At 52.1% G+C, this 25,623-nt stretch overlaps 1 protein-coding gene across 9 annotated transcripts in view; it reads right to left on the bottom strand.

Moving 5' to 3' along the window:
* Nucleotides 1-6,896: 6,896 nt before the first annotated feature.
* Nucleotides 6,897-25,623, bottom strand: part of EHMT1 (euchromatic histone lysine methyltransferase 1) — a 153,387-nt gene continuing 134,660 nt past the window's right edge. For 7 of the 9 annotated variants that reach the window (XM_023243147.2, XM_023243148.2, XM_023243150.2 and 4 more), the window contains 9 exons: nt 20,333-20,487; nt 19,384-19,551; nt 19,054-19,198; nt 18,287-18,364; nt 17,416-17,531; nt 16,130-16,216; nt 15,630-15,708; nt 8,365-8,540; nt 6,897-8,184 (listed from right to left, as the gene is read on the bottom strand). In XM_023243147.2, the coding sequence (XP_023098915.2) occupies nt 8,007-8,184; nt 8,365-8,540; nt 15,630-15,708; nt 16,130-16,216; nt 17,416-17,531; nt 18,287-18,364; nt 19,054-19,198; nt 19,384-19,551; nt 20,333-20,487 (1,182 nt within the window). In that variant the 3' untranslated portion in view covers nt 6,897-8,006. Of the gene's footprint in view, nt 8,185-8,364; nt 8,541-15,629; nt 15,709-16,129; nt 16,217-17,415; nt 17,532-17,562; nt 17,588-18,286; nt 18,365-19,053; nt 19,199-19,383; nt 19,552-20,332; nt 20,488-24,966; nt 25,093-25,623 lie in introns of those variants that run through there. The other 2 variants (XM_045043138.1, XM_045043139.1) reach the window with 2 other exon arrangements.

Consider the following 25,623-nt stretch of genomic DNA (forward strand, 5'->3'; position numbering starts at 1 on the left):
GTCTTGCCTCCATGTTGGTGGCTGCTGACTGATCAGGGTGGTGATTGTTGAAAGCAGGGGTGGCTGTGGAAATTTCCTAAAAGAAGACAATGAAGCTTTCCCCATCAATTCTTCCTTTCACAGATGATTTCTCTGTAGCATTCTGTGATGGCCATTTTTTTAAAGTTTATTTTACTGATTTTGAGAGAAGAGAGAGGAAGTGTGTGAGCAGGGGAGGGGAAAGCAGAGAAGGAGACAGAAAATCCCAAGTAGTCTCTGTACCATCAGAACAGAGCCTGACGTGGGGCTCGAACTCACAAACCGTGAGATCACAACCTGAGCCGAAACCAAGAGTTGGATTTTTTTTTTTAACGCTTATTTATTATTGAGAGACAGAAAGAGACAGAACATGAGCATGGGAGGGGCAGAGAGAGGAGGAGACACAGAATCTGAAGCAGGCTCCAGGCTCCAAGCTATCAGCACAGAGCCGGACACGGGGCTCGAATTCACAAACTGCGAGATCACGATCTAAGCCAAAGTCGGACGCCCAACCGACTGAGCCACCCAGGCGCCCCCCAAGAGTTGGATTCTTAACCGACTGAGCCCCTGGGCTCTTTGTGACAGCATTTTACCCACAGGAGAACTTTGAAAACCGGAGTCTGTCCTCCCAACCCTGAAGCTGCTTTACAACTAGGCTGTGTCATTCCAACACTTTTCACAGCGTGTTCACCAGGAGTAGATTCTACCTCAAGAAACCACTTTCTTTGCTCCTCAATAAGAAGCAACTCCTCATCCATTAAAGTTTTATCCTGAGACGCCAGCATCTTTAGGCTCTTCAAATCCTAGTTTTCTTGCTGTTCCCACCACACCTGTACCTACGTCCTCTCCTGAAGGCTGAACCCCTCAAAGTCAGTTTCTTCCAAATTCTTGTTAATACTGACATTTTGGCCTCTTCCCATGAACTAGGAGTGTTCTTAATGGCATCTAAAATGATGAATCCTTTCCAGACGGTTTCAATTTACTTTGCTCAGATCTGTCAGAAGAATCAATATGGCAGCTGCAGCCTTACACAATATATTTCTTAAATAATAAGACTTGGGGGACGCCTGGGCGGCTCAGCCGATTGAGCACCCGACTCTTGATTTCGGCTCAGGTCATCATCTGATGGTTTGTGAGCCCCGCATCGGGCTCTGTGCTGGCAGTGCAGGGTCTGCTTGGGATTCTCTCTCTCCCTCTCTTCTCTCTGCCCCTTTCCCCCTTAAAATAAATAAACATTAAAAAAACAATAAGACTTGGAAGTAGAAATGGATGTTAGCAGGCATGAAAACAACATTGATCTCATTGTCCATCTCCATCAGAGCTCTTAGGTGACCAGTAAGCTGTCATTGGGCAGTAATATTTTGAAAGGAATCCTTTATCCAGAGCAGTAAGTCTCAACAGTGAGCTTAAAATACACAGCAAACCACGCATGTGCTGTCATCCAGGCTTTGTTTGTCCTGTTTACAGAGCACAGGTGCAGTTGATGGAGCACAATTCTCAAGGGCCCAGGATTTTCAGAATGTTCATGAACACTGGTCTCAATTTCAAGTCACCAGGTACTTGAGCCTCTAACGAGAGTCAGCCTTTGAAGCCAGGTGCTGACTTCTCTCTCACTGTTAAAGTCCTGGATGGCATCTCCTCCCAACAGAAGGCTGTTTTGTCTACCTTGCAAATGTTTCGTGCAGCCGCCCTCACTGATGGTCTTGGCTCCGTCTTGTGGAGAACCTACTGCAGCTTCCACATCAGCACCCGCTGCCCCCACTGTGCGGTCGTCTTCTGGAGACAGCGTCTCCCTGAAATCTCATCAACCAACTTCTGCTCTCTTCAGACTTCTTTTCCACAGCTTCCTCACCTCAGCCTTCACAGAACTGAAGAGTCAGGGACTCTCTCTGGGTGAGGCTTCGGCTGAAAGGAACGTTGTGGCTGGTTGATCTTCGTGTTCAGACGACGAACACATTCTTCCACATCAGCAGTGAGGAGGTTACCTTTCTTATCATCCATGTGCTCACTGGAGGAGCGCTTTTAATGTTCTTCAGGAACTTTCCCTTTGCATTCCCAGCTTGGCTGATGTTTGGTGCAAGAGGCCCCTCTTTCGGCCTGTCGACGTGCCTTCCTCACTGAGCTGAATCATTCTTGCTTCTGATTTCAAGTGAGAGATGTGCAGCTCTTCCTTTCCCTTGGACACAAAGATGCCGTGGTGGGGTTATTAACTGGCCCGATTTCAGTACTGTTGTGTCTCAGGGAATGGGGCGGTCGGGGCGGGGGGGAAGAGACGGGGGAGCAGCTGTTCAATAGAGCGGCCGGAACACACACAACACGTATCGATCAAGTTCACACCATCTTACGTGGCACGGTTCACGTGCCCCAAAACAATTAGTCGTAACACCAAAGGTCACTGATCACAGATCACCGTAACAAATATAATAATAATGAAAAATTGTGAAATACTGCAAGAATTACCAAATGTGACACAGAGACAAGAAGTGAGCAGATGCTGTTGGAAAAACGGTGCCAGCAGACTTGCTCGATGCAGGGATGCCTCAAAACTTCAATCTGTAAGAAACACAGTATCTGCAAAGCACAATAAAGCAAAGCACAACAAAACAAGCACGCCATTACAAGGAAAAAAAAACCCAAAAAAACGAAACCGGTGAAAAAATGAGTACACAAGCTACAAATCAAAGGAATAATAAATGGCTAATTAAAGCAAAAGTAGTAACAATATCTTGGTGTATAGACAGTAAAATGTATGACAATATCATGAATTATTCTGTGAGGCTCTCAGTTATGTGTAAGATACGGGCTGCGGGGAGAGAGCAGCGCCATCCTAGTGTCGTCACACAGGAGATTGCCCTTGATGCCCTGGAGCATCAAGCCAGCTATTTTCATGGTTCAGAGAAAAAAAAAAGCTCTTTGCCCTGTCCTGCATCTTTCTTGCAAGTCTGAGATTCTATCTGGCTTCCTTGGCTTAACACATAGTTTTAAATGGTGAGATAACGAAGTACATGCTGTATTGTTCCAATTATAAAAAATTCTAGAACAGAAACTATTCATCTATACTGACCCAGGCAGATCAGCATCTCCCGGGGCAGGGTGGGGTTGACTGCAAAGAGGCACCAGCAATGTTTCAGGGGATAATGAGACGTTCTTTACATCTTGATTGTGATGGTGATAGTTATAGGAGTACATACACTTGTCAAAATTCATGGAACCCTTGAGTACATTTTATGATATGTGAAGTATATCTCAGTAAAGTTGATTTTAAAAGTTAAAAAAAATCCACCCAGCTTTTTTTTTTTTTGATAGGAATTTATATGATGTTTCAGAATAAAAACAATTTGTAGTATGTAGACCACAGGTGATTTTGATACTTAAAATGAAGCTACAGGAATAAAGACAGAAAGACAGGCAAATAACCACAGGAATGAGAGTTCATAAATAGAGTCCACACGCATGTGCCAACTAATGTTCTACCAAGGAGCCAATGCAACTCAATGGGAGAATCTTTAAATCTTTCTAAAAATCAGCAAATGCCCACACTGGGGAAGATGAGGCTTGATCTCTACCTCCCTCTATGCTCAAGCATCAGTTTGAGATGGATCACACACCAAAGCATGAAGTCTAAAATCGTAAGGATAGAAGCAAATGGGAAACGATCTTCTCAACCTTGGAATGGGCAGTGATATGATGCCTGCGGACAGAGAAAATGCCCCCAGAATAGAGACTGGACTTGCCCCAATCTGTACACTTCTGCTCTGAAGAAAATGAACACAAAATAACAGACTGAGGGAAAACACTTAAATACTTCTGTCTGACAAAGAAAGGACTTGTACCTAGAATACACAAAGGACTCCTATGCTTAACAACGGAAAGATGGTCCAATTAAAAAACACACAAAAGACCGAACACTTTGCACGGACAATACGCATCTGAAAAGGTGCTCATCATCAGTGGGGATGCAAATGAATGCCACGTGCCACCACACCCCCCCGCCAGAATAGGCGCACTTGGTACTAGCGGGGGACACCAGCAGAGCGCTCTCACACGCGACGGTGAGTGGAATAGCACAGCCACAATGGAACGTGCGCTGACCGCCTCGCGCAGCAAGTCCGTGTCCAGGGATTTTCCCTGCACAACAAAAACATTCACACAACAGACTGTGAGAGAATGTTCACAGGTGCTTTCCTGATAACAGCTCCAAACTGGAAATACAAATGTACATACGATGGGGAAGAGGTAAACAAACCTGGCATATCCTTACCACGGAATTCTCTTCAGCAATAAACTGACGCTTTACAAAGTGCGAGCAAAAAAAAAAAAAAAAAAAAAAAAAAAAAAAAAAAAAAAAAAAAAAAAAAGCTGAGCAAGAGAAGCTAGAAAAAAGAGTCATATGCTGCATGGATCCATTTACATGAAGTTCTGCAATGGAAAAAAACCAATCCAATCTATGGTGAAAGAAACCTGAACAGGAAATGCCTCTCGGAAGTGGGAACCAGCTGGGAAGAACACAGAAACTTGCCAGGTGACGGGAAAGGCCCATTCTCTGGGGCGGGAAGGGTTACGTGGGGAAAGCGGTCTGTCAAAACCTGCTGTGCTGTACAAACAAGACCCAGGCACTTCACCATGTGAAAACCATCCCTCAATTCTTAGAATCTTCAATTCATACCAGACACCAAGTAAATCCCACCTAGATTCCAGAGCTAAACTTAAACTTACGTTCAGCATGGGTACAAAGCTACGATGTATAGAGTTCCCACAAATCAGTAAGGGAAATATGAACACCACAATGAAATTTTCACCAAGGTAGTACACACAAGAGGAAAAACCGGTCTGCAACAACCAAGTAAGTGCGAAATGTAATGCTCTGAGGCATCACGTTGCTCCGGATAATTAGAAAAAGTAGAAGTAGGACAATGGTGCATGCAAGGTGTGTGAAAACATGCCCCCTTGGTGGAGGTAAAGGCTGGGGTTTTGCTGATCACTTCCCAAGTGGACACCAGGGACGCCCTCTGACCCCTTCTCTAAGAGAACACCAGCGGAGTGAAGGGTGGCACACAAGTGCTACAGTCCCTGGTGGAGACTGGAAACATCCATGCGTACATCAGCAAGGACTTAACCGCGGTGTGGTCCCCAGAGGAGTCACAGACAGGACACAGCCGAGGGGAGGGCATGGTGTGCTCCCTGAAGCAGGCAGGGAGGCTGAGAAAAGGCGTTTCTGGCGGGTTTCTCGGTTTCTCTCTAGTTCTCATGTGCTGTTTTGATTTTGGCAATGACAAGTATGACTTCTCCAGAGAGAACTACCCACCCCACCCCACCCCCCCGAGCCACATGCCCACACCCACGCTTACAGATTGTGCCCTGCTGCCGCAGAGACCCCACAAGCTTCTCTGGGCCCAACCCTGAGCCCTGCCCACAACTGGTTTAGGGACAGCCACAGCGGATGCTGATGGGAGTCTCTAGGACCAGGCAGGAAACAGCAGCCCAGGACACAAACTTTAGGCTCCCCAAAGCCAAGCCCTGTGCAGGCTCATTTAATGTTTATTTTTGAGAGAGACAGAGCATGAACAGGAGAGGGGACGAGAGAAAGGGAGACACAGAATCTGAAGCAGGCTCCAGGCTCTGAGCTGTCAGCACAGAGCCCGACATGGGACTCAAATCCACAAACCGCGAGATCACTGAGCCAAAGTCAGATGCTTAACCGACTGAGCCACCCAGGCTCCCTGTACGCTCCTTTTAGATGGTCAGGACTTGCTGTCATCGTGTCTGGTGGGTGGGAGGGTGGTGGGGTCTACTCACCCCACAGGCTTCCCTAACACAGCAGCAGTTTTCGACAAGACTGGATCCTGACTCGACAGATACCTCTGCACACCCAGCATCTAACCCGGTGCACAGGACAATCACCAAAGTGCAAACGACCTTAGCTGACTGCAAGGTAAGTAGCTTAGAACCCAAGGGGGTGAGGACTGTGCTGGGGCAAGGGCCACAAAAGGTTGGTGGGGTCGACGAGGCCTGAAGTCCAAGCTCCAGGTGGACCCCCTGTCCCTCCCCCCCCCCCCACTGCCTCTGGGATGAGGCCTCCTATGGGCCCACTGTCCCGAACCCTCCCGGGCCACTGCCCCAGCCCAGCCCCCGCTCAAGGCACCACCCAGAGGAGAAAGACAAGCCTGGGGAGCCAACCCAAGCCCTCCTGGAAGAAGGGGCGTCGTCTTTCTATAGGATCAGCCCCATCTCTGTCCCACTTGGGTCACGGGTGCTCACGCACACCCAGGCCTGTAGTCACCTTCCTGGTGGTGACACGGCTGGACCAAGGGCCCCAAGGGAAGGCATCCTACCTGGGCTATTCACAATGTGCAGGAGAGCTGTTACTGTTCCAGATAAATGTCTGAAAGTGTCTAACTGGATGACTTCCATGTATTAAAAAACCCAAACACTCAAGCTATTTCTTGTTGAGTTTACAGGTGCCGGGGTGAAGGCCAGCCCTGCACAGGACACAGGGCTCCTGCTGAGGGGCAGAGGCCGTGGCTGGCTGGCAGGAAGAAACTGCTCCAGTCTCAACACGCTCAAATGCAGATCTGATTAGGGATTCTGGGCACTTACCTGGTGCTTACGTCCATCAGCCTCCAGAAAGATACCTGGGCCTCAGTGCCTGGTGCTGGTCGTACAAAGGCACGCACACACACAGGTATGCACACACACTCTGCACTTGTCTGCCTGGGGCGGATGCAGGTAGCGTCCTCTTCAGAGACAGGCTGTGCTGACAAGGAAGGTATGTGCCGCCTGCTCGGACCCGGGCCGCGTGTGAGCCCGCGAGCACCCCAGAGGGAGCACGGGTGTTTGGCAGAAACCAGCTGAAACATGGCATCATAATAAAAACCTCCTTTAAAGTACTTCTTTTTTTTTTATTGATTTCATTGAAAACAGAACAAGAAATGGTCTGAGCCAAAAGACTGCTCTTAAAACTGTCAAAAACATTTTAACAGAAAAAAATAAACATGACTGCATCATGAATGTTTTAGAAGAGCCGCACAAAAACCCCACTGCTACTGCACTAATTACAGTATTTAAAAAAGTATATGCCAAAAAAAAGTATATGACCTGGCAGGCCGTCACACAAAAGGTGATGGCAAATTTATTCCTCGACAAGACTAACGTTTTAAAAAAAGTTTTTTCCTGCATTTTATTCTAAAATCACTTTGTTCTCTTTATACAGTTGATAGTTTATTTTCACATGGTGAGTAGAAACCACACCAGAATCAGCACCGTTGTCTGTGTTTTGTGTTTTTATTTGTCCTAATGTTCAATAACGGTAGAAAATAAATCAGTTTATTCATCATAGCATGTGGTTTAAAAATCAACAGAAGGCGCCAGCATTGCTGCGCTGGCGGGGCCGGTGCGGGGTCCTCCTCGGGCCATGGCCCTCCTGCACCCGCCAGACCGCTTCCTCAGAAAGAAATGCATTAGAGGTCTGATATATAGGACTAGATATAGGACTTCTTTAAAAAGCAAACAAACGTTTTCTCCAAAGTCAGTGACGGCTTGGCCCTGACCTCTCCTAGGTCGAGGTGGGGACGGCATCTGCGTGGTGCCCAGAACTGGCACCAGCCACGCAGGCCTCGTGCAGGCAGGTCTAACGGAGCAGCTCGAGGGTGATGGTGTCTTCGGCAGGTGCCACGCAGGGAGCCTGGGCTGACCGGGCTTTGCCAACAAGCCCCACGGTGGAACAGGAACCAGGGGAGTTGAGGGGGAACGGGAAACGTGGAAACGACAAAACCATCATCAGAAACTCACAAGGTCACGCCAGCGCGGATTCCCAGAGTGTTCCAAAGCGCCCGCCCCCAGCCCGGAGGCAGCCACGCTGGGGCCTCGCAGCCACGGCCCAGGTCCCTCCAGCCCCAGGTCGGAGCCCTCGGGTGTTGTGTGCATTTCGCCTTCCTCTCCAACCTCAGTGTGAACGGCACCGACGCTCAGCGCCCCAGGCCGGCTGCTGCTCATAGGGGGTCAGCGGTGGAGGAGCTGGTGTCGGGCAGGCCGTTCTCCTGGCCGTCCTGGGCGGCGCTGGCCTGCCGCTGCGCCGCGGCCGTGCTGGAGTGCCGGCACTTGGGGGAGCCACATCGGCAGCTGAACAGCTTGCCTTTGATGTCCCAGAAGCGCTCCCCGTAGTCAAACCTGGGGAGACAGCAGAGCTAAGGGTGCATCCAGGCCCCACACCGCCTGGGGGCAGGCCAGCCTGAGCAAGCGGTCTGGAGACACAGGAGGCTACCGGGGGTAAGTCTGCACTGAGTGGCACACGGATGCACCCCGGAAGGTCCCCAGACCCGGCCAGCCCCTGGGGACCACGGCACCTACCCCAGCTGCTCCCCAGCCTCAATCAGGCGGGTGCTGAAGAAGGCAATCCTGGGAAAGCGCAGGTCCTGGTGTGACATAAACACGCGCACGGGCACCAGGTTGGGCTCGCAGTGATGGTTGATGAAGCGGCTGACGTTCCCGTAGAACCGCGCGTCAATGCAGTACACCTCACCATCCTAGTGGGCGGGAAGGAGAGCGGGGAGCTCGCGCAGGAGTCTGCAGACCGTGGGCAGAGATGCGCCCCCAGAGCAGGGACGCAGGAGGCCTCCATGCCTTGGGGAGGCGGCCTGCTCCATATGCCTCCTGGCCAGTCGGGCTGCACAGGGCACACGTGGATCATCTGATGCTCTGACGCCACCAGTACCAGGAGGAAGGAGGCGGGCGATGGGAACCACAGGGGGCGGCAGAGCCCATCGCAAGCAGATGCCGGGAGACTCGGAGCGTGCAGGGCAGGTCGGACAGACGGAAGGAAGCAGCACTCGGGCCGAGGGCCGTCAGGTGGCTCCCGAGGGGTGGCTACAGCCACGGAACAGGAACACTGCCATGTCCTGCTAGCCCAGTGGTACAGACAGAAGTCCCACGACCCTGACCCAGCACTCCTCCCACGCCAACACGCAGCAGAAGGGATACTGAGCCGACAGTGAGAAAGGGTGCTTGGCTGGGGGCCTGACCTCACCACAGAAGCCCTTTCAGAAGCAGTTTTCTCTGCAAAAACCCAGAGTGCCAGAGGTGGCTAGGGCCTGAAGTCAGAGGGGCCATGTGGCAAGGAATGCGGGTGGCCGGGCACAGCCAGTGAGGAAGTGGGCGTCGACCCCAGAATGCAAGGAGCTGAATGCCACAGCCACAAAACAGACTGCGGGCACCTCTCCCCAGACACCCCCATCAGTCCGTGGGGCCCCAAGCAGAGAGCCCGGTCACACAGTGTCCACCAGGGGAAGCCAGTGAGCACGGACCTTCTCATGTGGCCGAGTCCCTGGGCACTTGTGATGCAGCGACCACAGGAACCAAGTGTAAAGTGTGGGAGGGAAAACCAGACAGGCAACAAGGAGAAGGGGACCTTCCAGGTGTGCATCCTGCATATGGCAGAGCATTAACCAGAAGCCAGAGGACCCTCAGTGGTCAAGGGAAGACAAAACGGTGGCAGAGACGGGTGGTCTCTATCAAGTTTTCTGCCAAACCAAAGGCATACATGCCCCTGACTCAGCAATCCCACCTCCCGGCAGGTCCCAAAGACATGCCGAAGTCCAGAACGATGGCCATAGCACGGATTCTGGCCTCTGCCTCTGGGTGTGACGGACTAGGTCTGCAGGCGAGCCCACCCTGCGCAGCAGGGGAAGCTGGGAGCAGAAGCTGTGAGGATCGGGAGCGAGGAGCCGGAGCCCACGACGGCAGAGCGGCGGGTGCACAGGACAGGACGGATGCCAGGGATGTCGCCACCTCAACAGGGGAAGAGCCCGCACTCGAGCCCAGCCGGCCAATTTTTTTTTTTTTAATTTTTTTTTTCCAACGTTTTTTATTTATTTTTGGGACAGAGAGAGACAGAGCATGAACGGGGGAGGAGCAGAGAGAGAGGGAGACACAGAATCGGAAACAGGCTCCAGGCTCGGAGCCATCAGCCCAGAGCCTGACGCGGGGCTCGAACTCACGGACCGCGAGATCGTGACCTGGCTGAAGTCGGACGCTTAACCGACTGCGCCACCCAGGCGCCCCCAGCCGGCCAATTTTAACAGAGCACACGACACACGTCGCAGGAACGCTGGAGCCACCAACAAGTCAGCACGAACAAAGACAAAGAACCGAGGAAGTGGACGCGTTCTGAAGAGAAAGGACAATCAACGGAGTCCAGCCCTGAAGTGAAGCAGATGCCGCACGGACACGTGAGGATGTCAGAAGCTCCCTTAGAGCCATCCTCGCCACAGGTAAAACAGTATGTTTCTCACCGAGTGAAAATCTCAGAGAAATAGAAATAATAAGAAAGAATGCAATGGAAATTCTCAGTTGCAGTTGCCTGGCTGCTGAGCAGAGCTTTGGGGACCTGGGTGAGGACAACACACGCCCCACACAGTGCCACGTGTGCAGGACAGGAGGCGCAACAGCCAAGGCTGAAATCAACCTGAACGTCCCCAAAAGAAGGAGAAGCATCCACACGTGCTCAGAACACGGTGAGCTCTACGCCACAGCAGCACCTCAGAAAAATGGTGGGGGGACCACCTTTTCTGTCAGAAACGTGAGGAAGTGAGACACACACATGGATACTCTGGAGGGCAGGAAAGGAGCACGCAGAACACGCAAGACTTCCGAACATGACCTCGTGTAATCTTTACTTTTAAACCATGTAAATATTTTACATAACTAAAAAATAAATTTTAAAATTCTGGCACTTAATGTGGCACTTGGGTGGCTCAGTTGGTTAAGCGTCGGACTTCGGCTCAGGTCGTGATCTCATGGTTCATGGGTTTAAGCCCCACATCAGGCTCTGGGCTGACAGCTCGGAGCCCGGAGCCTGCTTCGGATTCTGCGTCTCCCTCTCTCTCTGCTCCTCCCCTGCTTACACTCTGACACACTCTTTTTCTCTCTCTCTCTCTCTCTCAAAAGTAAATAAACATAAAAATGAAATGAAATGAGATGAAAGGAGATGAAATGAAATGAAATGAAATGAAATGAAATGAAATGAAATGAAATGAAATGAAATGAAAATAAAAATAAAAAGATGATAAAATCTGGAATTGAAAATGAACCGAGACACACCAACATACCTACAACAGCAACCTGGGAGCCCACCCACACGGAGAGACCATCGCGCCAAGTGCTGCGGGCCGGTGCTCGTGTCCTCAGTGGGACATGTTCTAAGACCTCACACACACGCTGCTGCCACATGAGGGATGCTCCTCTGAAACGAACACGCGAGGAGCCGGGATCTTTACCGGGGAGGACGCAAGTATAAGACCAAAGGAGTGGGGAAAACCCAGTGATGTTACATCTGAATGGGAATAGTGACGCAAACACGTCTTTCATAACTTTTATTCTAGAGCTCTGTCCTCGAAAAAATTAGACCAGAGCCAACGGCACCCTGGTGGCAATGAGCGCTTTGGTGTCCTGACTTGGTACCTAAAAATCATCTCCACTGCAAGGACCAGGGGCAGCTTAGGGAAGTCTGAGGCCAAATGAGGGAAGCCAGACATAATGGAGCCCAAGGAGGCGAGGCTGGTGTGAACAGGCTCCATGGCCACGGAAAGGGACAGCTCGAGCTTCGGAAAGAATGACGATGACTGGTCAAAACTGAGTACAAAAAATCTGGGAGCCAGTCACATGTGGAGACCCTGACCAAAGCCTTCAGGACATGCAACAGCCCCTTTCCCATGCTGGGGACAAGCTGCAGGCTCCACACCCACCCTGCCTCAGTCACAGAGCACAAAGTTGGGTCCTCTGCCCACTGGTCTCTGGACCCCACAGCTTCCAATATGCTACCTGCACTTTCCTGGAAACAGGGGCAGGAGAGGTGAGTGTTCAGAAGGTTCTAGAACAGCAAGGAGAGGGAGACCTTGGGGTCTAGGCACAGACCCAGAGCCCAGGGACAGTCCATGCCAAGGAGAAGGCAGGCTACATGGCAACAGGTGGTCAGACCCTGGAAACATTCTGAAAGCAGAGCCAGAAAGTCTGCTGACGCCTTAGACCGTGGGTGGGGAGGGCCCAAGCAGTGGGCACATAGGTCCCTCGGGAACAGGAGCAGCCACACTAATGGGGACATGAGGTCTGAGCTGGAGCGGCCCCTGGAGGCTATGGTGTACTCGCAGCCCTTCACACACCAAAAGGAATGAGCCACAGAAGCAGGATGAAGGGAGCATCTTGAGGGGCCCAATCTGGTGGGGTGAGGCTGATGAAAGACTGGAAGGTCGGGAGTCACGAGGGCAGCCGCTGGCAGGAGAGACGGGGCTGCCAGAGTGGTGCCCCCAGGAGGGGCTGGGGTCTGGCTCCACCCTCAGACACCAGGGACGAGGACACTGGATGCTACTCAGATGCCAACGCCCCTAAGTGGTTCAACAGACCAGACATCATCCCAGTCAGATCCCAGCAGCCTCTCCGCACAGACACCCGGATCCTCAAGCTTACATGGAAATGCAGAGAACCCCAGAGAACTAAAAGGACCTTTAAAAAGGAGCTACCTGGTGTCAATATTTACTCTGAACTGACAGTAGTCAAGAGACAGTGGTACAGCTTTGAGGGTCAGCAGATAAATCAAAGGAACAAAACACAGTTCAGGCACAGACCTACCAGCAGAAGCCTTTCCGGCTGACTGGCTGGCTGGTCTGGAATAACTGTATATTCACACGGACAAGCAGAAATCTCCAGCCTTATCTGAAACTACATACTCAAGACGGATCATGGATCTAGGAGTTAAAAATATAAAAATTTTAGAAAAAGGAGAAAATCTTCACAACCTGTGATAGACAAAGATTACTAACAGCACAAAAAGCACTAAACCATAAAAAAACTATTCTGTTCTACGAAAGACATCGTTAAGAAAATGAAGATGCACAGGGGCACCTAGGTAGATCAGTCGGTTAGGGTCCGACTCTTGATTTCAGCTCAGGTCATGATCCCAGGGTCCATGAGATGGAGACGAGATCAAGCCCGGTGTCTTGGGTTCTCTCTATCCTTCTGCCACCTGCGCATGTATTTTCACTCTCTCAAAATAAAGAAATAATTTTTTTTTTAAAGGAAAAGAAAATGAAGAAGCACAGGCTAGGAGATAATACAGGTGTCTGACACAGGTCACGAATCAGGAACTGTAAAGAGCCCTTCCAACCCAGTAAGAAAACAAGTAGCCCAATTAAGCGATGGGCAACAAATTTTAAAAACTCGCGCACAAAAGAAGACATAAGGAGGCCAATCGGCATGTGAAAAGATGCTCCTGTCAATAATCATCAAGAAAATGCCAAATTAAAATGACAGTGTTTGGAACTCTCCTTTGCTGCTGGTGGAAATGTACAGTGGTCCAACCACTTTGGGAAAGTGCTTGCTCCTTCTTTGTAAGTTATTAAATGTATACTTTTACCAGATGACAATAATCCCACTCCCAGGAATTGCCCAGGAAAATACAACTCACACCCACAAAAAAACAAGTCTATGAAGATTCACAGCAGGTTTACTCCTAACAGCATAATCTGGAAATATCCAGGTCCATCCACAGTGGTAGCACAACCCAGCATGGGTATTGGTGGGTCACAGGATCTGCCACCACCTGGGTGGCCCACGAAAAGCCAGACAGAGAGGAACACACGCTCTGACTCCACTTCCAGGAAATTCTAACGCAGGAAAAACCCACCAGCAGAGACAGACAGTGGCTCCGTGGCCAACCAGGCTGGGGGCATATCGGGGCACAGGTGCCTTTGGGGTAATGTTCCAGATCTTGCCTGTGGGGGTGATTAGGCTGTACACACATTTGTAAAAAACAAAATCACATGCTTAAAGTTCACTGCGTGTAAATTAATTACAATAAAGTTGACCCCAAAGTAAAATGATCAAAAACCTATTAGATAAAACAATACAACAAACGATCTACAGGATCCCACCACAGAACACCATCAAACATTACTGGGGGTAACTGAAGACGACAAACAAGTGGAGTGACACACCCTAGAAAAGAAGGTGGCAAGACCCTCAGTGACCCCTGTGTCACGGGTTAAACCACCCTAATGAAATCCCTACAGGGGTTCTGCAGAACTTGTCAAGCTGATTCTAAAACTTATATAGAAACTGAAGGAAACCAAGAAGATCAAGACACTCCCAAAGACCCCAGCGTCAGAGGATGTAAACTAGGATGATTAATGTGGCACAGCCCAGCCAAGACAGTCATGGACACAGGGAAGCCCCAGGCACACAAGGACACTGCGTTATGACAAAAGCTGCACTACTGAGCAGTGGAGAAAAGGGTGATCTTCTCAACAAATGGTCCTGAGTCAGGCAGATACAGATATGGGGGGGGGAGCTTAACCCTACAGTAAAGTGACGTAGAGGCCAAGTGTAACTTCTGGGGAATAGCACAGATGTGTATCTTTTGATCACCCTTTAAAACACCTCGGCTTTACTGGGACGTTACAAAACCCCACAGTATGTAGGAAGAAGCTGATAAACTGGACTGCACTAAAAATAACTTCCAGAGCGCTTGGGTGGCTCAGTCAGTCAAGTGTCCGACTCTGGTTTTGGCTCAGGTCATGATCTCATGGTTCATGGGATCAAGCCCTGTGTCAGACCCTTCGCTGACAGCACAGAGACTGCTTGGGATTTTCTTTCTCTCTCTCTCTCTCTCTCTAAAACAAAACAAAACAAAAAAAAAGAACTTCCATTCGTTAAAAGGCATCATTAGGAACTAAACAAGCCACAGACAGAAAAGATCCACGAGACACAAATGTCAAAAGAGCATCTGACCCAGAACACATAAAGAACTGCTACAAACCATAAAAGGCAAACAGCTCAACAGATGAGGAAAGGCAGAAGACCGAGGAAGAAACACAAAGAGGATCTGGGGGCGGGGCATGGCTCACTGCACCGTGCACACATGATGGGGTCACTGGGGCGCCCCAGAAGTCTTGGGGTAGGGGTGTGGGGCAGTGCCCATGCACTGCAACCTCCCAGGATGTAGGTTTCTCTTCGTGAAACACAGATCTCACATGCCTGGCTCTCTGAGAGCCACCTGCAGGGCAGGGCTGGGGTGGGCACGGCAGGAAGGTCCGGGCCTGGCTCAGTCCTCATCCACAGGGCAGCTACTCAGGACTCTGGCTAGAGAGCCCCATGTCCCCACTTCTACCCTGACTGCTTCTGCAAGTTCTTAAACAGGAAAGTCACAAACCGAAAACAACACAGGTACCAGGGTAGGGCAAGGACAGCTTGAGGTTGCCTCCAAAAGTCCCCGGAAGCCTGGATCCTGGAGTGAAGACCAGGGTCCAACTACTGTCCCCACAACCAGGAGAGCAGCTGGGACACACATGCAACCCCTGATGCCTCACACAAGTCTTGCTCCCACTTTGCCTGTCACCGTGAGCCCCCTGCCCTCTGACGGCCATGGGCTCTAATCCCATGAGCAGCGGGGCTTCAGAGGGCTGGTGCATCCGGGCTCAGCACCTTCAGGAGAGACAGGCTACTCTCTGCATGAGCCCAGAGGCCTCCCGAGCGCAGAGCGGGGCTGGTGTGAGCGAGCCTCCTTACCACTCCCATGCTGCACGCTTGCAATCTGCTCTACACCCCAACCCCTCCAAACACATTACCTTATTGTCAAGATCAAAGAGGTAAGAGTCTTCTTCCCGAACGTCAGCTTCCGAGTCAGAGATGAGCTCTCCCACATACCTGCAGGAAGCAAGATGTGCGTGAGAACACCAGACAGCACTGCCTTGCCCCTGATGGCAGGACGGGTTGCACAGCAGCCATGGTGGGGCCCTCTAAACTGTCGCCAAACATTTTGGAAAATTTTGCCAGGGACTGAGCTAGGATTTAACTTCAGGACCCAGAAAAGGGCGACACAGAAACCCCTTCTCCGACCAGGGATCCACAGTGACCCTACCCTGGAAACCACTGAATGGTACCATCTTGAATGAGCCATGACCTGGTAAGAGCCTAAGTGCAAGCAAAAAGCCAAGGAGGTAGGTGAGGGGTGGAGACAACATGAACTTGGTTTTCAGGGATACCCGCAAGTCCCAGGCACAGCTCTGCTGTCCACAAAACGGCAGAGGCTGCCGGCAGCCCTGGGGCGACCCAGGCACTCACTTACTCGCAGACGAAGGTGCCCAGGGGGATGTCCTGCAGGGACCGCACGCCCCAGCCCATGTTCTGTGTCCGGTAGAGCTGCAGCCTCGCCCTGGAAAACAGGGTCAGCCACTCACTGCCAAGTTCCCCAAAGCTCAGCTCACATGCAGATTACACTGCCAGCCACAGCAGCACACAGAGTGGAAGATACTGCCTTCTTAACTGGAGAGCACCTCAGAGCTTCACGTTCAAAGAAGCAGCGACTCTCGCACTGATGTCCACGGTGTGCACTCAGTCAGCGCAAGATGGCCTCAGAACTGGGCCCGAATGCCAGCGCGTGGAGCACAGCCCCCGGCCCTCCCATTCCTTCATCTGAACACAGGGATAGGTCTAGCCAAGCCTCTAGGCTGTGATGACGGGCAAAGGGGCTAACGCCCGGCATGCCCCTCAGGGTAGATGGGGACCTCTCCCAGGCCCAGGGCCACTGGGACCCACCTGCCCCTTGGTGTGTCCAGGGGTCCTGGGGACGAAGGGCATATCTGTCCTCCCCCAGAGGATGTCCTGTCAACAGGGGACAGGGACGTGTGGGCTGGTCAGAAGCACTCTCTGGCTGCTGATACTGTGACACTAGACTGATGTCATACGTAAATCCCCTTCACAGCTGAGAGGGCGGAAAGAGGTCTAATTCTCAAGCTCGTGTACAGAGGAAAGGCTCACGGCCAGGGGACGCTCAGGTAACGGGTCCGAGCCTGGCCAGTGCAAAGGGTGCTGGCCAGACCTCCCTGGACCAAGTACCCCGAGTGTCTTAAAAACAAGGCACCCACGTGGTCTGAAATGTTTTGTACCGGAACACCATCACACTGTCGCTGTTAGAGACACGCAGACAGTACGGGATGTTTCAGAAATGGTTTGAGTATTAAAATAAAACAATAGTGGCCCTAACAGTTGCTGTGTGCATGTTAACTGGGAGACAGAGGCAGTGCTCACACCAAGCCTGGCTCCCAGCCCCAGCTCAGTGGGCCTCACCCACAACTGAGCTGCTTGGAAGCAGGACTCTCATGTTATTTACTCCAGCCTGTAAAAGGCCAGAGGACACGGGACTCAAAGGAGACAGCATCTCTTCATCTCTACTGTGAACACGCAGATGCACTTGAACACACTGTGCCCCTGTCTGTATGGAATACACATAAATACAATGAACTTCGTGAGAAACCAGAATCACTTTCAAACTTGGAAAACAGACCTGACATCACTCTACTGAAGGGCTTAAAATCCTGCACCCAGGGAGGGGCTCCCAGGGCTCACGCTCACCTGAGACCGTTCTGCACGACGCGGTTCCGGCAGCTCCTCCAGCAGGAACAGGCATGGTTGCACTCAAAGATCAAGGGCGGCTCCGCCATGTTGAACTCCGGCAGGAGCCGGCCGTCCTGGGGACAGACGTGCAGTCAGGACCGAGCACGGCTCGCCACTCATGCTAAATAAACTGACACCAACACAGTTTTACAAACTAAAAACCTTATCATGAAAAGGATGGTTTCTGGTCAAACTTCGTAGCTGGGTAAGAGCATAAAGTTACATGTTCATGCCTTGGATGGGAAGCATCAAAGCAGGAGTCCACACCTGCCGTGGTCGGCCTCCCTCCTTCTCCCTGGAACTCACTCAGCCTCAGCAAGGCCACCAGCCCATAGGCCTCTCCGCCTCCTTCAAGGGGTCGGTGCCCCCTGGACCACTGCCCACTCTCGGCCTTGCAGCCCACAGGATCACAGCCATGACGGGGACCTGGCCACGGCCAAGCCATCAGGTGACACACCAGGGCCATTCTGAACACTGAGAACTTTCCTCAGAATGCTTGCTCTTGCTCACCTTCGGCACAGCCATGCCTCGCTAAGAACACGCACCCCAGCCCCAGGCCCGTGCCCCTTTCCTTACAAGGTGACTTTGGAGACAACCATCTGCCATGGTCTCCCCTCCAAGCGTGTGTCTCATCCCCACCCCAGGACACCCTGGCTTCCACCCCCACCGATGACCTCTGAACTCTCAACTCCAAGAGCATTTAAGTTTCTTATGTTGGATGCTGGCCTTCAGAGCCCTCTCCTCATCTCCCCAGCTGCCCCAGCCCGGCTGGGCACCGTCCTGGGTCGGAGGGGACTCACCGCACAGCACGCCCCAGCCGCAGGCTCACCTTGTCGTACCAGCAGCGCATGCTGAGCTGGCCACACATACAGTTGCTGGAAGAGCAGTCGTCAATGCACACGCAGTACTGTGGGGAGACCGTGCGTCACACGGGAGAGCTGTTCTCTGCTCACAGCCTCACGACTCTCAAAACCACCCCTCTACCTGACACGTGCTTTCTGAAAGCCACGCCCATGCGGAAGAAAGGTGACTGGCCCTAACATCTCCATTCTCAGGGACACCAGGGGGTGTGCAGCCCTGAGGAAGAGGGCACGTGGGCAGAAGAGAACACCCAGCCTCTAAGACACTGCCAGCCTGCACCAGGGGCTCTGGAAGAAGAGCCTTCAGGAAGGAGAAGAGGAGGGGGTGGTCAGACACGTGGGGCCATGAGACAGGGACACGTGAAGGAAATCCTGCCAGGCTTGCACTCGAGGCCAGACGCTGCCCAACAGGGAAAGGCAGAGTGCCGAGCCACGGTCCAGCCCTGAGGGCACACATCTCACTTCAGCAGGAGCCAGGCCCCTCAAGGCACAGGACGGGCTCCTCGCTCTAGCGTGGCCCACAAACTACCAATCACCAGGGGATGCTCGGCACTGCCCTGGGGGCTAGGGACCCAACACAGGATACAGGGTCCGTTTTCAGGAAGGATCTTTATCTGCCTTTCAGCTCTTTGGTGGAAGACAACTGCTGTGAGGGCCGGGTCTTCTTGGGGAAACATCCGTGGACCCCGGGCCCCAAAGGCCCGCCGCGGCCCCCCCACCCGCCAGCACCGCTGACCTGCAAATGGGTGATGTTTCTGTCAATGTTCATGGGGGACGTCACGCAGTTCTGAGAAACGTATTTATAGTTGCTGGGGCACGGCTCATTGTCCACAGCGTTGACACACGGGATGGGGATTCGCTCATAGCCTCGAGCAATGTCTCTGCCGCCGGAAAGGGGGGACGTTACCTTTCGCGGTGACAAGTGACGCCCCAACAGGGCAGCCGCTGAGGGCTGGGCCAGGCACTTTGCTCTCGGGCCCGGGAACGCCTCAGCTTGAAGAGAAGCTTTTGTTTCAAACTCTTAAACCCCCACGTGTCACCATTTGCCCCAGAACGGCCTCCTCACCTGCTCACCGTCTTCTCCGTCGGGACAGGCCTGTCGGGGGCTGCGTCCCGCAACGCCCGGCTCATCTGCAGAGCGTCCCACACCTGGGAGTTGAGGCTGGCACACTGCAGGGGCGTCTCTCCCTCTTTGTTTTTCAAGGTGACATCTGAATCCCGAGAAAGAAAGAGGCTAAAAGGAAAAATGTAAGCCAACAAAACATTCAGATCTTAATTTAAAGGCATGAGGATGAGATTTATGAAGTGACTCTAGTCAGTAAAAACAGAGAGTACACCACTCCTCTCGAAATTAAGCTTTGCTGACCAGAGCTTCTAGAAAGATCAGCCTGACTCACCAGGAATGCACTCCATTACTCCTTCTCCCACATTTACAATCAAAAGTCACCTTAGTTTTCTCGTCAGGAAGAGCGTGTAAGGAACTAAGGACGTATCTGAGGTTTCCTGGCTTTCCCACTTAAAAGCACGCTCAAGGATGAACGGGTAAAGCACACCCAGGTGGCCGAGGACACGGTCAGGGGCTGGGAGGCGCTCCGAGGGCCTGATGCGAGTCAGAACCGCACGGTGAGCAGCAGCGCGGTGCTCCGGCCCCCACCACAGGGCAACTCCTCATCTCTGAGCTCCCACTGGGAGCACAGCGGCTCCCTAGGACCCCAACTGCAGCCACGTGTGAGTGACACGGGGAACAGCTCTGGCGAGTGGCGAGCAGCAGCACCGGCACCTCCACCCCTCCCGAGCAGGGCCGGCCCGTCGCCCCAGACCGGAGGTGCCGGACAACTTGACCTAAGCATTTGGGGATTTTTCACAACGATCCTCCCTGAACCAGAAGGAACCATGCTGACTTCAGTCGCAGACTGGGAGACTCACGCCTCTGCCCGCTTGGGGAAGGAGCTCCATTCGGAGGGCCTCGCCCACCCTGGGAGCCCTGCAGGGGCCACGGCAGCAGAGCCACTCACAGGACGCAGGCGTAGCGGTCCTCCCTGGCGGCGATGTGCAGGGGTGAGTCTCCGTGCACGTTCACGGCATGCAGGTCACACCTGGCGGCCAGCAGGATCTCAGCTATGTCCACGCAGCCAGAGAACGCAGCCCAGTGTAGACAGATGTTCTCCTCCTGCACGGACAGACAGCGCAGCGCGCCAAGAGGAGGGCAGAGCACCCGTCTGAGTGCCGAGGGCACTTCCTTTTTTGTTTCATTTTTGTTATAAAAGTAATGCACAGTACTGAATATTTTGGAAATTGAATAAAAAAATCATCTGCAATAAGACCAACCTAAACACAACACATTATTAACATCACATTTGGGAGTACTGTGCTTTATCTCATTTTTAAAATTATATTCACTTTGGAATAGAAATACAATCACAAGAGAGGACGATACCTGTGTAAGATTTGAAAAAGACAAAAGTAGACAAATTTGACCGCATTAAAATTTTACTTCCCGAAAACCTCTACAAAATAAAAATTTTAAATCAAATATGAGAAAAAACCATTTGTGCTGTACACAAGATAGAAACGATTTTCAATGATCGCAGCAAGTTTACTAGGGCACCACACCATAGTTCTGAAAACAAACGCGAGAGGGAGAAAACCGGAGAGCCCGTGCGGAACGTGGTACAGGGAGGGTGCGGCACCGCCGGGAGGGAGAGCGGCCTACCACAGGACAGCCCACGACGGCTAGCCAGCCACACTGGGGACAAGCAAGGCGGCCGCCCCGTGCTCACTGCGGGTGGCGAGGCGCGCCCGCGGCCCTGACCGTCCTGCAGCCCGCTGAGCTCACGCGTCACAACTCATGGAGCCTCTCCTCTAGCGAACCTCTTCCTCGGGAACACAAGGAAGTTAAAGTCTGAGTCTTTTTCTTTCTCTGACTTGGACTCAGGGTTTAACCCGCAGAGGTGGCAGAAACATTTATTGCCCTGGAAGCGCTCTCTGCTCCCCCGGCAAAGTGTGCACCGCTCAAGGGTCCCCACCCCTGGGGGACCCCGAGATTCTCACAGGAGCCACCACCAAAGTCAAGCCTGGCTGTTCACTCTGACACCGCCACGGGGGGCTCGGTGGCACCCAGGCAGAGCTCAGCACAGTGCCTGCCCCACTCGGCCCCGTGTCCGCCCTCACGGGGCTGATGTGCTGGCTACGTGACTCTGCACGCCCCATTCCTGGCCCTCTCCTGCCCAGGGGACCCCCTGTAACGCTCCTGGGCTCGCAGACAATCCCCACACTCTGAGTGCATCCAATGCTTTCAGCTCAATGAACTGTAGGAAACATAAAAGTAAAACAAAACTGTGTGGTCCTCTCAGTTGGCAAATCGCTGCTGGCCCCAGGCACAGGCTTTTCTACAGACTCCTCCGTGGTACTCTGTGAAAAGCCGGGATTTGCCTGGGGCTTCCTTTCCTGGACGTTGTTCTGAGTCGCCTTCCTCCCCTCTGATCTTTCCATCTTCCACACATCTGCAATCTCCAGAGTAAAATGTGATTTCCTTGGGGACCTCTTTTCTCATTCCTTCATCAGAAGGATCTATGATTTTATAACCAGAATTCCATGCTGAGACTGTCCCTGCCACCAAGGCTCCTCCTAGCATGGGACTATGCAGCCCCAGACTCACAGAGGTCTGCCTGCTGTGTCACAACAGGCCTGACCCACGTATCTGAAGCGATAGACGGCACTCTGTTTCTGGCAAAGACGGAGCCAGAGGGACCAGCTGGACTCACCCGCCCGCCTGAGAGAGCCAAACAGTCAAAATGTGTGAAATACTGGTTTTCAGATGATGAAGGACTGTATCCCTGAGAAGGGGACAAAAAAGGTGGCTGGGGTTTGCACAGCAGGCTGTGCGGCTGGGAAAGAGGCCTCTGGAGATCTGGACATCCCCACCTTTGACCTCCAGAAGGACACACCACAAAGCCCAGGCATAGAGGGCTCAGTGCCAGTACCCACAGAGGAGAGATGAGCAGCCCTGGGCTGAGATCTGCTTGAAGCCACCTAATAAACCTAGAAAGTAAAACCCAAAACAATCAGACTGTTTCCAAGTAACTACACTGCACACACAACAAGATTCAAGACATTTCCGGGAATAAAGAAATTCGTAGCAAGGTAAACTTCATCATGTCTGGCATCCAACCTAAGGTTACAAACAAAACTTTCAGAGCTGACAACTACAGTGTCTGACAGGAACATACTGGAGGAGATTAACAGCATCATAGGGTGTAAAAAGAAAAAAAAAAGATTACTGAGCTTGAAAACACAGCAAAATTGCAATAAAACCAGCGAAATGGCTTTAAAATCAGCCAAACTGCAATCCTGAGTGAAAAAATTATTTAGGAAAATGAAAAGACCATCAGTGAGCTGTGGAACAATGTCAAACCAGCTGATTAATCACAGAACGGGGACCCTTATGAAGTGGGGGTGGGCAGAAAAATTACTGGAAGAAATATGGACTGAAAAATTTCTAAATCTGACAAAACTCTAACCTTACTAATCCAAGCTCACTATACCCTTACTGACCTTCCATGCACAAACACAAGTAACACAAGACACATCCTAATCCAACTGCCAAAATCTAGTGACAAAGAGAAAATTCGAAAAGCAGCCAAAAGAAAACAGATGTGCCGAACACCGAGAAGTAAGGACAAGGCACCCCGAGAGTCCCCTGTGGTAGACCCCTTGGCGAGGATGCAGGCAGTGTGAGGAAAGCATGGAGAGGAGCTGTGAACCACCGTTCCACACCCAGCGAAACATCCCCCGAGTGAGGGCAGGAAAAGGGCTCTGCGGGCACTGGTGTCGGGCAGACCGGTGCCCAGGACAGTGAGTGAAGTGAGATGCACAGAAGAAAAATGACCCTGGATAAAAGGACCTAAGCAAACAAGCGGATCTCTGAGACTTTCTTCAGTGTTTCCCAAATATCTCTGACAGTCTCAACAAAGTACGTACTGTGGCATCAGTACAATGTCTGAGAGCAACAGCATGAGGTTGGGAGAAAGGGGTACACTCTGGAAGATTCCTGTGCTATGCGTAATGTCTCGACGGGCCTCGTGGCACTTTCTCAGCATTGGGAAAGCACGGCAATGGTGTGAGGACAGGCAGGTGTGGACCCCCGCACATGTGGACAAAAGGACAAAAGTCAATTCTGTGGAGAAAGGAGGACTTTCAGCTACACATCCACACGCACACGCACATACACACACAAATACAGAACTTTGATTCACACCTCCTACCATCTATGAAAATGACCACCTGAAACTAAAAACTATTATAAGAAAACATGGGAGAAAGGGATCTGAGGTTAGGCAATGAACTCTTAAAGAGAACACCAAAAACATGACCTATAAATAGAAAATAAGTGGGGCGCCTGGGTGGCTCAGTCGGTTGAGCGTCCGACTTTGGCTCCGGTCAAGATCTCACAGTTCATGAGTTCGAGCCCCGCGTCGGGCTCTGTGCGGACAGCTCAGAGCCTGGAGCCTGCTTCGGATTCTGTGTCTCCCTCTCTCTCTGCCCCTCCCCTGCTTGTGCTCTGTCTCTCTCTCCCTCGCTCTCAATAAATAAATAAAAATTAAAAAAAAAAAAGAAAAGAATTGGTAAGCCGGACTTTATCAAAATTAAAAACCATCTGCTTACTTGTTAGGGTTTATAAACCATCTGATACAGAGGACCTGTACACAAAATGTACTAAACCCTTCAAAACTGAAGGATACAACAATAAACATCCCACTAAAACATGGGCAACAGATGTGAGCAGACCCCTCCCAGAAGAGGACACAGACTGACCATGCTGAGGCCCGGGGAGGGGGAAGGAGCAGCTCTCGGACACTGGGAAGGGCGTGGCCGCTCCAGAAGCTGGGCGGTGTCCTCACAGACGTGAGCACACACACATCACGGGACCCAGGTGTCACCTGAGGGAAATGACAGCATGTGGCCATGCAAATGTGTGGCCTGCCTGTGTGCGTGTTCACAGCGGCTCCACGTGTGAGAGCCAGACCCAGAAGACCCAAATGTCCATGACCAGGTAAGGGACGAGTGAGCTGATCTGTCCACACGACGGAACACTGACCGCCAGACCAACGCTGCCTGAGCAGCGTCCACACCGCAGGGATCTACCCACGGAACACCAAGCTCACAGAGAACCCCCACGGGACCAGAAAGCGGTGCGGGCGGCTGGCTACAAAGCAGCAGGAGGAAACTGGGAAGGAGTGTCATGCACTGGTGTGGCTGTGGTGGACTCTGGGCTCACAAGCATCTATTTCAGGTGTACGTGTCACTGTACACCTGCCACGGTACAGTCTGCCGCTAGCGCGACGATGAAACTGTCAAGGTGAAACGTGGTTCCGTCGTCATATGGCCCGCAGACACGCAATTCGTCAATCCTTCTGACTCCCGAGGACCGCCATCAGCACCAGCACTGACACCCACTGGACTCTGTGAGGCCGTGTGCTGCCCACACACCCGCACCCCGACCCCAGACAGCTGCACGAGGGGCACCATGCCCAAGGACACACGGCTGCAACTGGCCTAACCACGTCACAAAGCATCAGCAGGGCAGGTCGCGACTGCTCTCTGCTGCGGCCACAAGGGACCTCCCCACACCCCTTCCCTTTATCCTCACCTTCCAGTCCCCGGTCCCTTTCAGGCGGTGTCATCGTACTCACACCAGCTCTGAGGACACGAACAGAAACACCCCGTAGCCGAGCCACGCGCTGCAGGTCCAGATCCCGGCCTGTGTGCCACGTTTCTGGGCAGGGTGAGACCCGCTCACAGATGCAGGAAAGGGTCCCAATGCTGAGCAGCCACAATGAGAGACCAGGTGGTGCTCGCTGCTCCCACCCCTTCTTCAAGCGGGGGTCTAGAGAGCCCTGTCCCGCTCAGGGTTCAGAACCGGAAAAGGCCACCTGCCTCCCTACCTTGGACGCTCAGGCTCCACGCTGACTTGCACGCTACTGAACGGTGTGCTTGGAACAATCAACTCTTACTGCCAACCTGCTTTCTTATTTCGTTATCAGTTCAATGAGTCTGTGGCTAGACTTTCTATTTATGGCTTTTGGTGACACTCTGTAACAGTGGACATAGCTCTGCAGGGCACACTGTGTCTGTCCTGGGAACCCTGTCCCTCTGCCTTTCTCCAGAGCAGGTCCCCAGTGACCTTCCCCGAAATGCCCTCTTAAATTAACTGGAGTTGGGGCGCCTGGATGGCTCCGTTGGCTAAGCGTCCGACTTCGGCTCAGGTCATGATCTCGTGGTTCGTGGGTTTGAGCCCCACGTCAGG

The sequence above is a fragment of the Felis catus genome, chromosome D4 (genome assembly GCF_018350175.1).
Source record: "Felis catus isolate Fca126 chromosome D4, F.catus_Fca126_mat1.0, whole genome shotgun sequence".
Classification (NCBI taxonomy): Eukaryota; Metazoa; Chordata; class Mammalia; order Carnivora; family Felidae; genus Felis; species Felis catus.